General features: G+C 35.4%; 1 protein-coding gene across 1 annotated transcript; it reads right to left on the bottom strand.

The window, feature by feature from the left end:
* Window positions 1-3825: 3825 nt before the first annotated feature.
* SPMIP10 (sperm microtubule inner protein 10) lies at window positions 3826-7572 on the bottom strand. The gene is made up of 3 exons (XM_074207324.1): window positions 7403-7572; window positions 6580-6688; window positions 3826-4072 (listed from the first exon to the last, which is right to left on the bottom strand). The coding sequence occupies exons 1-3, from the start codon at window positions 7483-7485 to the stop codon at window positions 3863-3865; spliced, it is 402 nt and encodes a 133-aa protein (XP_074063425.1). The 5' UTR covers window positions 7486-7572; the 3' UTR covers window positions 3826-3862.
* Window positions 7573-14920: the final 7348 nt, after the last annotated feature.

Below are 14920 nucleotides of genomic sequence, written 5' to 3'. Positions count from 1 at the left end.
TTCAATGATCATCTCTATTCAAATGATTTTTGGATCTATTTATCTAGTGCTAATCTTTCTTCCTTGTGAATCTCCTGATGTGAATCGCACATCACATACTTCTTTAGATGTCCCACAGCAATCCTAAACTCAATGTGTCCAAAACCAAATTCATTATCTTTTGTCCCAAAACTCTTCCCTCTTCCTAACTTCCTCTATTATCCTCTGAGTCACTCAGGCTTGCCATCTATGTATCATATTCCTCTATTCACTTTTTTCCTTCACATCCAATCTGTTGGGTATCCAGATTCTATAAATTCTACCTTCTTCTCTGCTTTCTTCTTTGCTCAGACCATGCATGCATACATATATCAAGTGAGAATGTAGACCCTCATTACTTCCTACCTTGTGATTGATCTCCTTGCCTCCCCACTCTGTCCATCCTCTACTCAGCTGGCCAGAATGCTAAAATTTCCTAAAATATAGATCTCACTGCATCACTTTGCTACTCAATAAGCTCTAGTGGGTTCCTGTTACCTTCAGGAATAAAATCCGTGTTTGACTTTTAAAAGTCCTTCAAAACCCACTAGAGCTTATTGAGTAGCAAAGTGATGCTGCAACAATAAAGATGAGCCAAAAAGTTAAAAGAGTGCTCACTATAGAAAAATCCTTCACGGATAAAGATGACAGCAAACTACCATGTCTGAAGAAGAAAACTGAAAAATCACTCATGGGGAAGTATCAAAACAGATTATAAATGGGACTTGAATACAAAAGCTCATTAAAGTGCTTAAAAAGAATTTAAAAATGAAAGAAGAGAGGAAGAAGAAAAATGGAAAAAAAGAACTGAAAGTCATGCAGGAAAATTGTGACAAGTTGACCAAAGAAATCAATTCCATTAAAAGTAAAAATAACCAACTGGTAAAGGCAACACAGAAGATAATTGAAGAAAATAAAATCCTAAAAATTAGAATTGAACAGTTAGAAAGGAATGAATCTACAAGACTACAAGATTCCATCAAATAAAATAAGGCAGATCAAACAATAGAAATGCAAATCTATTAACAAAGGCATTTAATCAAGACATGACAGAAATGTAAATAAGAAATCAAATGTAACTGCCCTTCTCTAAGTCTGGACTGACTCCCTCAGTGGAGACCCAAGTTGCTAAAAACTTGATTTTATGTCTTCTAAGCTCAAGAGAAGCAGGAATGTAAAGGAGAATTTGTAGTACAGTAAGATTTGAAAGATCTCTCAAGTGAGAGACAAAGACTCTCAAAGAATGCAGTGGTGCTTGTGGCAGTGGCACATGGAAAAGTTGTAATCTCTTTAGCTTTTCCTTTCCAGGGCTTGCAATTCAGTTTATTAAAAAACAAAACAAAAAATAAACCAAAAAATCTGTAGTGTGTGACTGAGTTGAGGCTTCTTGCTGGTACAATGGTGAATCTACTTTCTCCCTTTGATTTTCTTAGGACTAGTATAAAACAGCTGTTGATTCAGTTTAGTACCCCACACCTATCTCTGTGTTGTCCAAGATGGTCTTCTGGTCAAACATCAGAGAGGATCTGGAGTTCTTGTTAGCTTTTTGTACCAAGAAAATCAGGAAGAATTGTTAAGGGTCTGAACCTTCAGCTCTCTGAACCACTTAAGTCTTGAAGATATTTTCAGTATCTTTGAAGGAAAAAGGCTAGCCCAGACATTGGAGTACATACTCTTCCTACCCCAAGAAGTCAGGCTTTCTCAAGACTGAATCTAATTCAGGATCATGTATCTAGAACTGGGGACCCTTTGGAGAGAAAGGGTAAAAGCCTCACACTCCTTGGATCATAACCTTGGGCAAGTTACTTAATCCCATTGATTTAAGCTTTAAAAAATTGTGTGTGTGTGTGTGTGTGTGTGTGTGTGTGTGTGTGTGTGTGTGTGTGAGAGAACATTTGAGAGGTACAAAAAATGTACTATGGAGTTTAAATGTGTTGCTCTGGAGTAAGGGAATCAGGAAAGAAATAGAATTCAAGCTGATTTGCAGGATTTTGAAGGATAAAGATGACTTAAATTATGAGAATTGGAAGTGAGTTATTCTAGACATGGAGAGAAAGTGAATTGCCCAGTTTGGTGAGACAAAGTATTACTGAAGATGGTTGGGAAAGGTAGATTATGAAGAGTCTTGAATTCAAGAAACATCATGTGCCTACTATATACTAAGCACTAGGCAAAGAAAAACAAAACCCAAACCATCCCAACCCACAATAATATTTTGGGGGGAATAACAAAACACTTCTAAATAAATGCAAGATAATTTGGAGTGAGAAAGAAAAAGAAATAAATATTTATGTAAGTGCTTTTACAAATATCTCATTTACTGATTTGATTCTTAAAACAACCTTGTGAAGTTGCTATTATAATTCTCATTTTACAGTTAAAGAAAGTGAAGTAAACACAAATAACTTGCCCAGGGTCATGCAGCTAGTAAATGTCTATGACTGGTTTTGAACTGAGGTCTTCCTGACTCCAGGCCCAGCACTTGTCCATCACTCTAGTGACAACTAGTTGGAAGGAGAGAGTGAAAATCATTTAGGAAAGACTGCTTGTGGGAGGTATATTCAATCTGAGCTTTGAAGGAAGTTAGAAGTGAATTAAGGAGTGGAAGTGAGGAGGGAGCATTAGTCTAAAAGGTTTGGATTTTATTCCTTAGGAAATAAGATACTGAAAGCTTTTGAGCAATAGATTAATAGAATTAGACATACATATATAATATATACATATATATTTACATACATACACACACATACACATACACACCCCTCGTGGCCCTACTCACAAATTTCTAAAGTATAATCACTTATCTTGGAAACTTCTGCCAGTTTCTGAGGTCTCCTCAATCTGAACCAATCAACCTTCCTTTTCTACCCAGAATATTCTTTTGTAAGACCAGCTTCCTCCTGGAGTCTTCATTTTTTATGAATATTGGCCTTATGAAGCCAGTCCTTCATTCCTCTCCTTCCTGACCTTATTCTTGGTTTCCCCTATTTCGGAACCATGTCCCCATACTAGATACTTTATCTTCTCCATCTAGCCATACTCAGAACAAATTCAAAAAGTACATGGTATAGCTAAGACCAGTAAGATGATTTTTTTGAATTTGTGGATTGTCTCATTTAATAGTCATAATAGTGGTACTTCCCACAGATAGCAGGAAAGTTTACTAGCTCAAAAGGAAGGAAAACTGAAAGTATAAACCAGAGAAAGGACTTAGACAAATTCATGGAAGGCAGATTTAGAATAGGATGTTCAGGAAACCAGTATGTTTTGGGTTATATTACTAATATATGAAGTCGATGTATTCAGTCTGACATTCCTATCTTAGCTTGGAGGATAAAAATCTTCCTTTTTTAATTAATTAGTTTTCCCTATGATTATTGGTCGGGTATAGCTATCTGTATCAAAAAATTCCTTCATTATTGTCTAGGAAACTGAATTGTGGGGTTTTTTATAATTCCAACAGCATCCATAGCTGGAGGTCTAGGGACAGCAGAGTCAGGATAAAAATAAAAGGAAGAATAATGGCTCCTGACTTTTTACCCCAACTCAATTGACACTTGGAATTTGTAAGACAGTGGGGTCTGGGACTAAAACTTTAGGATACAGAGAGAATAACTTGCAGGCTTTAGGCTAATAGACTTTATGAAGCTTTAATGCACCTTTTTTTTTAAAGTGGGAGGAAGTCACCAAAAAAAGAATGCTAGCTTTCTCCCACTTCAAGCATAATTCATAAGTTAATATAATTACAATTATGAAGACAAATACTATAAAATCTCAATAAAAATTAAAATGTCAGAAAAAGCAGACTGTTTTAAACACGTGGAAATTTTATTCTCCTTTTTTTTCACATCAGTTGTCGCCTGTAACCACGAGAAATAATAGAACTCTGATATTTGGAAAGAGGAGAATGCAAAGGCATATCACCTATTTTTATGGGAAAGGGAATTTTCTTTAAAACATTCTCTCGATCTTCCCCATGGCAAAGTCTTTCAGTGTGTTCCAGAAACAGGCTTTCTTCTAAAGGACCAGAGTAGATCCCACCCTGCTGTGCATGCTGAGGAAAGAAATAACAAGTTATACATATACATAGTATACAAATGACCTTTGCTTTATATTTATTTTTTTAAGGTTTTTTGCAAGGCGATGGGGTTAAGTGACTTGCCCAAGGCCACACAGCTAGGTAATTATTAAGTGTCTGAAGCCAGATTTGAGCTCAAGGTACTCCTGACTCCAGGGCCGGTGCTCTATCCACTGTGCCACTTAGCTGCCCCCGTTTGCTTTATATTTCAAAGGTTCCTAGGAACATAGATTTGGAACTGAAAGGGACGTCAGAGACAAATCTAGTAGAACCTATACTAAAGTAGGCATATTTAACATCCCCAACTGATTGAATTTCTAAAGTTATAGTAGTCTATTTGGCTTCTGGACAAATCTAATTATGAAGATATTTTCCCTTTTATTAAGAAGAAATCTATCCTCCCACCTATTGTTCTTAGTTTTGCTGGCTAAAACCAAGCAGAACAAGTCTAATCTTTCTTCCATTGAAGGTCTTCCAAATAATTTGACTATAACAATCTTCCCCATAAATTTTCTCCCCTTTGGACTAAATAAATTTTTCTTCATGAAGAACCACAACTAAGTTTTTGATGCCTGGCAGAAGTTTCACAAAAAGTGTCCAGGGTAAATAATATAAAAAAAAATTTTAAATCAACTTTTAAAGACAGTTCTAAGTGAAGAGAGGTTTAGAAAAACTCTAGGAGAAAGGACACAAGAATTAATGGAGCAATATGCTTCATGAGACAAAGATAAAGATCATAAAACAACTAGTGAGACCACCACGGTGGGTGGTTGTTGAAGTTAATCTGGGGCATATTCTCTGTTGGGAGATAAACAGACTCAGGAGAGGTAAAGGTTGATGCCACTATCATACCCCTACCTCCCCCTCTAACCTTTAGCAAAGTAGTTTTATCTCCAGTGTAGAGAATGACAGCAGCTTTTCACTTCCTGCCATCACTCCCTAACCTAAGGTCTACGGCTCTGCAAACCTGGTGGATAGGGGAGGGGCAAACAAAGTCAGGCATCATTGAATAAACAAATGCTTTTTATTATTATGCTATACATAAGTCACTCATGCATTGCTATTTTGAATCAAATAATATGATTAACCAATTTGATTGCTTCCTAAATCTACAACTCTTCCCTGATTTAGCAAAGCATATTCTTAATGAAAATTATCTTTCTAGTTGGTTTGAAATATTTGGAATTGATTATCCAAGTACAGATAATATATTATTTTAAAAGCACATCATTTGTCTGAGTGGTCTTTTAAAAAAATCTCTTATTCCTTTTGATTATTTATTTAAATTAATTGATAAGAACTTATAAAGCATATGCTTTGTGCTAGTCATTGAGCCAGATGCTGGGAACACAAAGAGAAAAATAAAACAGTCCCTGTCCTCATGGAGTCCAGGGTAGAAGGTTATCTTGATTATGTTTGGTCCTTTCTCTCAAAGTGCCACTCGACTACTATGTCATGTCAGTGTGAAAATATGAGCTTTTTTTTTTTAAGAAATCAGGTCAGTTTATGTCCTTGGTAAATTTATATGTGCAACATAGCAATATATTTTCTATGTTCAGAAAGGGACATGAATTTCTGCTTCTAGGTCCTCTCTTTCATTTGACAAAAATTAAATTTTAATTTTTTTATCAGTGAAAAGCCACTATTTTTTCCTCTTACTCTCTTCTCTTATTTAGGAAGAAAAATAAAACCCTTGTTACAAATAAAAGTCAGACAAAACAAATTCTATGTTCTTTTTTTATTTACCCTTTAACTAACAATGAAATGATGAAAAATAACATTATAACCTTTATTTATGATACTCAAACAGAATGTACAATATAAACTTTAAATTTTTTTTTATTTATTTAAGGCAGTGGGGTTAAGAGATTTGCCCAAGGTCACACAACTACATAATTAAATGTCTGAGGATGGATTTGAACTCAGGTCCTCCTGACTCCAGGGCCAGTGCTCTAGCCAGTGCTCTAGCCACTGTACCACCTAGCTGCCCCATTTAGAATTATTTTAAGATTAGAACTGGAAGGAACTGTAGAGGTTATCAAATCCATATTACAGGGGCAGCTAGGTGGCACAGTGGATAGAGCACTGGCCCTGGAATCAGGAGTACCTGGGTTCAAATCAGACCTCAGACACTTAATAATTACCTAGCTGTGTGGCCTTGGGCAAGTCACCTAACCCCATTTGCCTTGCAAAAAAAAACCAAACCCCTAAAAAAAAGAGTTCAGATATTGAAACATATAATTATGTCTATACATATTCTCTGAATATATAAAACTAAATACATAATAATACATAATATCATGACAATTAAATTAAATCAACTAAATTTAATACATATGTATTTTAGATATATTTATTTTATTGTATTTCTATTGAATTAATTATGCTTATATAATTAAACATATAATAATATATTATGCTGCATTTTATATATGTGTATGTATATGTATGTAAAATTTGAGTACAGTCTCCAGTCCTAATACCTTTAGGTGCAGTTTCCTGTATTTCATGTCTTGTTTCCAGCCCATCACGTAATACCTGGGAATTTGCTCTTGTCTTAAAGAAAACCTTGGCAAGTGTATCAGGTTGGTCCTGGAGAAGAAAGATTGAGAAGAAAGGACATCTAGGAACTGCATACACTAAGATCCATTATCAGTCCTAAGGTTCAATGAAATTACTGGCAAGTACCTGAATTTTGTTATGTTTGATCCTGTGGCAACTCAGGTGTAGGGTGAGGGAAAGATATATAAAAGAAAATGAAGCATCTTTTCTAAAAAAAGTCTGAAATCTCATGTAATATGAATAGATGAAATGAAATGCTTAAGTGTCCCATTCCACCAAAAGGAGTTGAGGCTGGGCTGCTCCAGCTGAATATTAACTTTCCCCCTTGAAATTTGCCCTAAATATATCTGAACCAGTGTCACTTGGGGCAAAATATGGGAGAGAGCAGTGAAAAAAAAGAAGTGAATGTTGTAATTTCTCCTGAATCCTAGATTCTACCCCACAAACTTTATTCCCTAAAAATAGCTTAAAGAATTTTAATTTAATTACCTAAAGGTAATTCCTCTCCTTTTCCAAAGGAAGCCACAATTTGTTACCCTTAGTTTGTATAATCCATAAAGCTTGAAATAATCCATTCTTGGTATTCTTTGAATATTTTCTGCTATTACTTTTGAAGTTAAAACAAATGTCTTTTGTATAAGATGCCCAGAGAGATTTATCAAATTGTTCCCTAATTTTTGGTTTAGATATTTTCCTGTTTTGTCCAGGGACAAGTTAATTCTAATAGTTCCCTTGCTTTCTTACCATTTCTCGAATTCATCTTTTTTGACCTCGGAAGTGTCAGACTGAGGAGCCTCTTTTGCTTCTTCGGCTGCAGGTAAGTCCATTACTGGACTTTATCTCCAACTGTTTCTTGACATTGAATGAAAAAAGATCTTTGCTTACTGATAAATTCTTCTTATGATGAAATTGGAACAACTGATGGAATTTCTGTTTCCATAGCAAATTCTTATAATTCCAAAGGCAACAGAATTATAGTTGCAAATTCTAAGACATCTTTTCTAGAGCAAGGATGGGATGAGATTTTATAGTCTAGAATGAAAGAAATAAGACATTTATATGAATTACTCTGATAAAAGTTCAAATATGATATATATGTGTATATTTAATAGGGTTTTAAAAATTCTAGATTTTATTTTCTGCTTAATATCCCCATTAAAATCCTTTTCTGATGTTTCACCATGTCAAGTATGCGACCCTACATTATTGAAGGCTATGTCAATATAGCACCAACCACGATAGATCTTACCAAACCAGAACGGTTTAAGTATAGAGATTTACAAGGGACTATGTCCATCAATCTATTGTCCAAGGACAAGCCTAGCTAAGTGGGTGAGTTTCTAATGACCAATGGGATAGTCAAAATTATTTGAGAAGGCAATTATAGCAATTTATTAAGATTATTCTATAAGACATTATGATTCTCTTGTGAGAGCGGGGAGAAATAAAATCTGAAATAGGTAAGTATGAATTTGTTGTATAATCTAAAGCCATAGCTTTCAAATTTGGAAGAAGAAAAATATACCTGAGTTCACAAATCCAAGGAAAAGGGACAATATAAGTACAGCAACATCTTGATCTATTATAGATTTTTGAAATTAATAGTTATCATAAATATGGTATTTTCATGTAGTACATGGTTCCCCTCAATCTTTGCAATTCTCTATCTCAGGTTCTCGATAGCATGTTGTCAGAATCTCTCCAAAATCACAGGTCATAAGCCCCTATTAACGCATTTTACTTTTTACTACTTGGTCAAATGACAAATCAATATTATAACTAGGGTATTTTAATTAAGTGGCAAAGTAGATAAAGTAACTACAGAATATTTCTCAACATAAGGATATAAAAATGGCTAGAAGAATCAAAGCAAGATATTTTCTGTCTATTGATCTTGTTTCTGGGATCTTTGGAGAGCTTTCCTCACCCTTCATACCAGATACCATGGATGAGAATTCTGAGCCTGGATAACTCATCCCTACCAAGTATGAGTGTTATCACTTTGTAGCTCTTGTTCTCAAGTTCTCAAGAAGCTTAATTGTCCAGAGATCTCCTCACTAGAACATTCCTGAATCTGGGACCATAAAGTAAGTTTTTTTTAGGTTTTTTTTTTTTTGCAAGGCAAATGGGGTTAAGTGGCTTGCCCAAGGCCACACAGCTAGGTAATTAAGTGTCTGAGACTGGTTTTGAACCCAGATACTCCTGACTCCAGGGTCGGTTCTTTATCCACTGCTCCACCTAGCTGCCCCATAAAGCAAATTTTAAAAGAAGAACTGCTATTAGAGCAGGAGGAAGAAGAAAATTTCTTGTCTTTGTGGACCTCCCAGACCAAAGACAAGTAGCTCTGTACAAGATTTTTTATGAAACCCTGTTCAGTGATGAATCGTTTGTGACCCTGGACACATTGCTTATTGATATCTTTATAGGTAGCATCATAAAGCTGACAGCATCCACAGAGTTGAGTTGTCTCCAGTGATAACAGTTCATCACCTTTCTGGGACTGGTGGGAATCAAAGTTAAGAGGATTTACTTAGAGGTACAATCTACTTCATTATCATTGCAATGGTCCACTTCTGACTCTTTAGACTTATTCTATCACATCCCTTTGTGGGTACTTTCTTTTCTCCCTTCCCTTTTTGGGTTCCTTTTGTGTTTTCATCCCCCATTAGAATGTGAGCTTCTTGAGGGAAGAGACTCTGTGTTTGTAATTACAGTGCTTGGCACAATGCCTGGTAAATAGTTAAATTCTTAATAAATGCTTGCTGATTTGATTTGGTATGTTGACTATTAAGATGGTGGAGTGTATAGGAACAAAGGAGTCCATTTCCACATATTTCAGAAAAGATTAAAAGTGGTCAAACTGAATAAAGAATAATAAAGAGAAACTATAATAAGTACTTTCATCTAACCTACTTGGCAAACCCAGACCCTACAAAAACTAAGAAGGAACTGGAGAAAAGCAAATGTGTGATGGAGGTGTTCTAGTTCTGAAGGATAGAAACTTCAGGGCAGGGGAATCTCCAGGGCAGTGAAGCCTGCCCCAGATTCAGGAATGGTCTAGTGAGGAGATCCCTGGGCAATTAAGCTCCCTGAGAATTAGAGAACAAGAACCACAAAGTGGTCAAGTTCCTCCTAGAAGACAGAGTTTAGTCTGTACGCTCTAGGGGCTCTGTAAATTTATAGAAAGTTGACATGATTTACAGTAAGTTGACATTATCCTTGATGGCCTTGAAGAACATAACATTTTGTACCCAGAAGAGACAGATAAACTTAGCATCCAAGCATTTTATGTTTATCATACACAATGGGAAAAGCAGACCAGTGACAGGACCTTTAGCAATATAGATCAGGGGTCCAACCATAAGATTCAAGTGTACATGAACAATAGAAGCCTAGCTCTGATGAAAACTATCAATTGAGCAAATAAAGATAGAAACTTGAATAATAATAAGATACTGAAGTTAAAGGAATTTGGGGGATCCAGGGACATCAAAGACACAAACCAGAGGAAAAGAGTTACTCTACAATAACAGATGTTTGAACCTCAAGTAAAGGTATGACTTGGTCACAAGAACTATTAGATTTTTTTTGGAAGACTAGATAAAAAGTATATTATAAATGAAATGAGAACTCTAGAAAAATTAGAAACAGAAAACTACTCATGGAAGTACAAAATCTTCAGGAATTCAAGTAATGTATTCCTTGAAAATCAGAATCAAACAAGAAATAAATGACTGAAAAAAAAGTGAAAATAAAATCAAAAGTCTGAAAAAAATAGAACATAGTATCTATCAAAAAAATTGATCTGGAAAAAATGACCAAGGAACTATAAACAAAGACACATCCTTCTATCTAAAAACCACAGTTAAAAAAGGGGATACCATATATCAAGAAATTATTAATGAAGGCTAATATATAAAATTAGGAGCTAGTTCTAAGAAAATGGACCATTAGCTAATTTGAATTTAAAAAAAGAAATCACCAGTATCAAAAATGAAAAAAAGGTGAATAAACAATGAAGAAATTAAACATTATTAAAAACTATTTTATCAAATTATATGGCACTAAAAATGACAATCTAGTGAAATGAATAACTATTTACAAAAATATATAGCTAGGTACCAATTAGTATAAATAATGAATCCTGTGTAGTGGTTGAATTATAATTTGTCTGTCTTCAAATTATAATTATATAAAATAGTAATTGGTCCAAGCTCAATAGAGATATTTGATGAAAATTTTAAAATGATTTTATGCTTATTAATGTAATATAATAAAAGAATAAATAAAATATATTTCTGATTTATTTGTTACAAGGTTATGGAGTAAAGAAGGCAAAATTAAAAGGTAAAAGATAGGGGCAGCTAGGTGGCGCAGTGGATAAAATACCAGCCTTGGACTCAGGAGTTCCTGAGTTCAAATCAGCTCTCAGACACTTAATAATTACCTAGCTGTGTGGTCTTGGGCAAGCCACTTAACTCCAGTGCCTTGCAAAAACTTTAAAAAAAAAAAAGGTAAAAGATACTGTATAGTGTATCTAAAGATAGGCCTAAACTTATGATGAAAATGTCATGATTATTATTTATTTATAGATTGAACTGTCATTACCTTCTAATAAATCTTATATGTTTGTGTGTGTGTGTGTGTGTGTGTGTGTGTTGATAGGCACAGAAATTTTTATCCATGGTGAATTTGCATTATCACATTTTCATCCCATGAATCAAATGTAATTGAATGACCTAGGGCAATATCTAAAATCAGTACACTCCAACTCCTTAGCACACTCATTGACTGTCTCTCATGCATGTGATGTTCTGCCTCATCTTTTGTTTCTTGATCACCCTGGCTAAAATCCCTCTGCAAGTAGAAACCTTTCCCAATTCTTCTTAATATTTCTGATTTATCCTGCATATAGCTTGTTTATACATAGTGTTTTGCCTTGCAAAAACCTAAAAAAAAAATTAACACAGCTGTTGGTAACATAGTGTGCAGCAGCAAATCACATCTGCACACAGGGAATGACAGGTAAGTGCAGACTGAAACCCTTGATTAAGTAAGGATCACAGAAGTACTTTTTTTTTTAGGTTATTTTTTTTGCAAGGCAAACAGGGTTAAGTGACTTGCCGAAAGGCCACATAGCTAGGTAATTAAATGTCTGAGTTTGAATTTGAACTAAGGTCTTCCTAACTCGAGGGCCAATGCTCTATCTATTGTGCTAACTGTCCCCCACAGGACATGAAGTAAGAAAATAATTGGTTCTTGGTATAGTTTTACTATTTTTGTCATTATGATTTTAAAAGAGGAAAGGAAAGGAAGGGAAGGGAAGGGAAGGGAAGGGAAGGGAAGGGAAAATATGCAGGCAATAAGAACAAATTAGAAGAACTTAATATTTACATAATCAGGATGAATGAGAAGAAAAAGGGTAAACATGAATAGTTCACTCATCTGAAATGAATAAAAGGAAGATTGAATGCACAGTTTGCTGTAAAAACATACTAGACAGGATCCAGAGATCAATGAGTATGGTGAGCTTTAAAAGGAAATCTTCTGATAAATAGATGATGGATTCAGAGTGCAGATGGAGACATTTCTTTTTTTTTTTGACATGGTCAGTTTAGGAATTTGTTTTGCAAGACAATACATGTTAATAACAGCTTTTGTTCTTGTTTCCTCAATGGAGTAGGGGAGGCAGTAAAAAAAGAAAAAGGAATGAAAATAAAATTTTTTTAATTAAAAAAAGGAATTTTGGCAAGGGGGAGTGGGGCCAAGATGGTTAATATTTCCCTCCAAGCAACTTAAAAATAATGCCTCAAATCTAATTCTGGTGGAGCAGAGTCAACAAGAAATCAAAGTGAGATATTCTTCCAGTCTGACAGCATGTATGGTCAGAAAGAGATTAGCAACATGGGGGCAGAAGCTGCCCACATTGATGAAATACCAGGGGTGGAGGGTGCCTTGGTGGTGATGACAAAGCAACAATGTCTTCAGGAGCTCTTACAGGATATCCCTGGGCTAGAACTGGATGAAGGAACAGACACTGGCAATTCTATGCTTCTACCCACTTCTGAATCATAGTTCAATGACAGAGAGGAGCACTTTCAGACAAGAGGGAGTAGAAATGGGGCGGCTAGGTGGCGCAGTGGATAGAACACATCCGGCCTTAGACACTTAATAATTACCTAGCTGTGTGGCCTTGGGCAAGCCACTTAAAAAGTGAACAAAATATGCTTTGTCCTGCATTCAGAATTAAGGATTACTTTTTAAAAAATTAACACAACCTGGGTTCAAATCCGGTCTCAGACACTTAATAATTACCTAGCTGTGTGGCCTTGGGCAAGCCACTTAACCCCATTTGCCTTGCAAAAACCTAAAAAAAAAAATTAACACAGCTGTTGGTAACATAGTGTGCAGCAGCACCATTGCCTTGCAAAACAAACAAACAAACAAACAAAAACTAAAAAAAAAGGGAGTAGAAACTCTGAGGGGGTATTGCTAGTGGTTATGTGGAAACTCTGCTATTTACTTCCCAGTCAGGCAACTGGCTTGGCCAGAAGTCCTCTCTGCAGTTATTTATGTGGTTTCCATGCCCTGGAATAAGGTCAATTTTTGTAAAGGAGCCATATGTAGATGAGAAACATGTATAGTCCTTTCTTGTCCTGTTCACTAATTACCGAAGATTTAACTTTTCTCGAATTCTATTCAAGTCTTTATCTTGTTTCTTGTTTGTATTTTTATCTTTGTGTAGTTCTAACAGTTGAAACCCTCAATATTTATAGTTTTTTGCTGTTTATTCTTTAACTACATTGAACTTTTCTTTAAATTCTTAGATATAACACCATTCAAGGTGTATTTTATAATTAGGTATTATTTATTGTCTATCATGCCTTAAGCAAAATGTAGTTTCCCATCTTATTCCTGTTGACTGTATTCATTTTCACAATTGTGATTATCTGAAATGTTTGCTTCTTTGTACTTGCCAGAGGCATAACAGAAAGAACTATGCCTATTTCTCATCTACATATAGCTCTTTTATAAAAACTATTTTTTTCCAAGACATAGAAAAAGCAGAGAGGACTTTTGGCCAAGTCAGTTGCCTGAATAGGAAGCAGAAAGTAGAGTTTCTATATAACCACTCTAGGGAAAACTTGAAATCCTCAATAGATAGAATTAATTTTTAAAATCTAGGCAGAAACTACAATAACTTCTTCCAATTCTGCACAAAAGATCAGCTAGAAGCCTGAGGACAGTATGAAAGTAGCCTGCTAGCAAAATCACCTCCAGCAGCCTTGCAATATAACCAATGATAAGTTAAAGTCACAAATAGTCTCCATGAACTTGGACCAATTTCAAGATACAGTGGAAGATAGAAGGGCTAGGTGTTCCATGATCCATGGGATCATGAAGAGTCTAGCACAACTGAATGACTGAACAACAACATGGAGCTAGATCTTGAAGTCTTAAAATATTGAGCTCTTTGAGAATAAGTACTGTCTTTTATGGTTCTTTAGAGCTCAGTACTTTATTTTTTTATTCATTTTTAAATTTCTCATGTTTTTCCACCTTTTATTTTGATTCTTTTTTCACAACATATTTAATATGGAAATATGTTTAACATGATTGTAACCTATATCAGATTATTCACTGTCTTTGGGAGGGGGAAGGAAGGGAAGTAAAGAGAAAAATATGGAACTCAAAATCTTACAAAAAATGAATGTTGAAAACTATCTTTTCATGTAATTGGAAATAATATATAATAAAATAATATTTTTAAAAGACATGAGGTAGTATATTGATATGGAGATAATTGATGAGACAATTGAAATTTAAGACTGGATAGAAATCAGAACAATCATAGAATTAGAGATCTGAGAATAATCCCAATAGTAATAGAACTATGGAAGTAGAGATAACTGAGGGGTCGTTGATTGGCACAGCAGACAGATCCCTGGCCCTGGGGCCAAGAATTCCCGAGCCCCCATACCATCCCTTAGGCCCAGAATCCACCTGGCCCTGTGGTCCTGGACAGGCCATCCAATCCCAGCCCCTTGCAATAAGTAAAAAAGAAAATGTGTTATATCTGACCACTCTCCCCCCCCATGGTCCATCCTCTCCTCCATCACTCACATCCCCCCCTTCCCCCTGTCACCCCCTCTCCTTACTCCAAATGCCTATACCCCATTGAGTATATATGCTGTTTCCTCTCCTAGCCACCTCTGATGAGAGTGAAGTTTCCCTCATTCCCCCTTGCCTTCCCCCCTTCCA

This window comes from Macrotis lagotis, chromosome X (genome assembly GCF_037893015.1).
Source record: "Macrotis lagotis isolate mMagLag1 chromosome X, bilby.v1.9.chrom.fasta, whole genome shotgun sequence".
NCBI lineage: Eukaryota > Metazoa > Chordata > Mammalia > Peramelemorphia > Peramelidae > Macrotis > Macrotis lagotis.
Note: the sequence above shows the minus strand (reverse complement) of the source record. Positions and strands in the feature narration are given on the sequence as shown.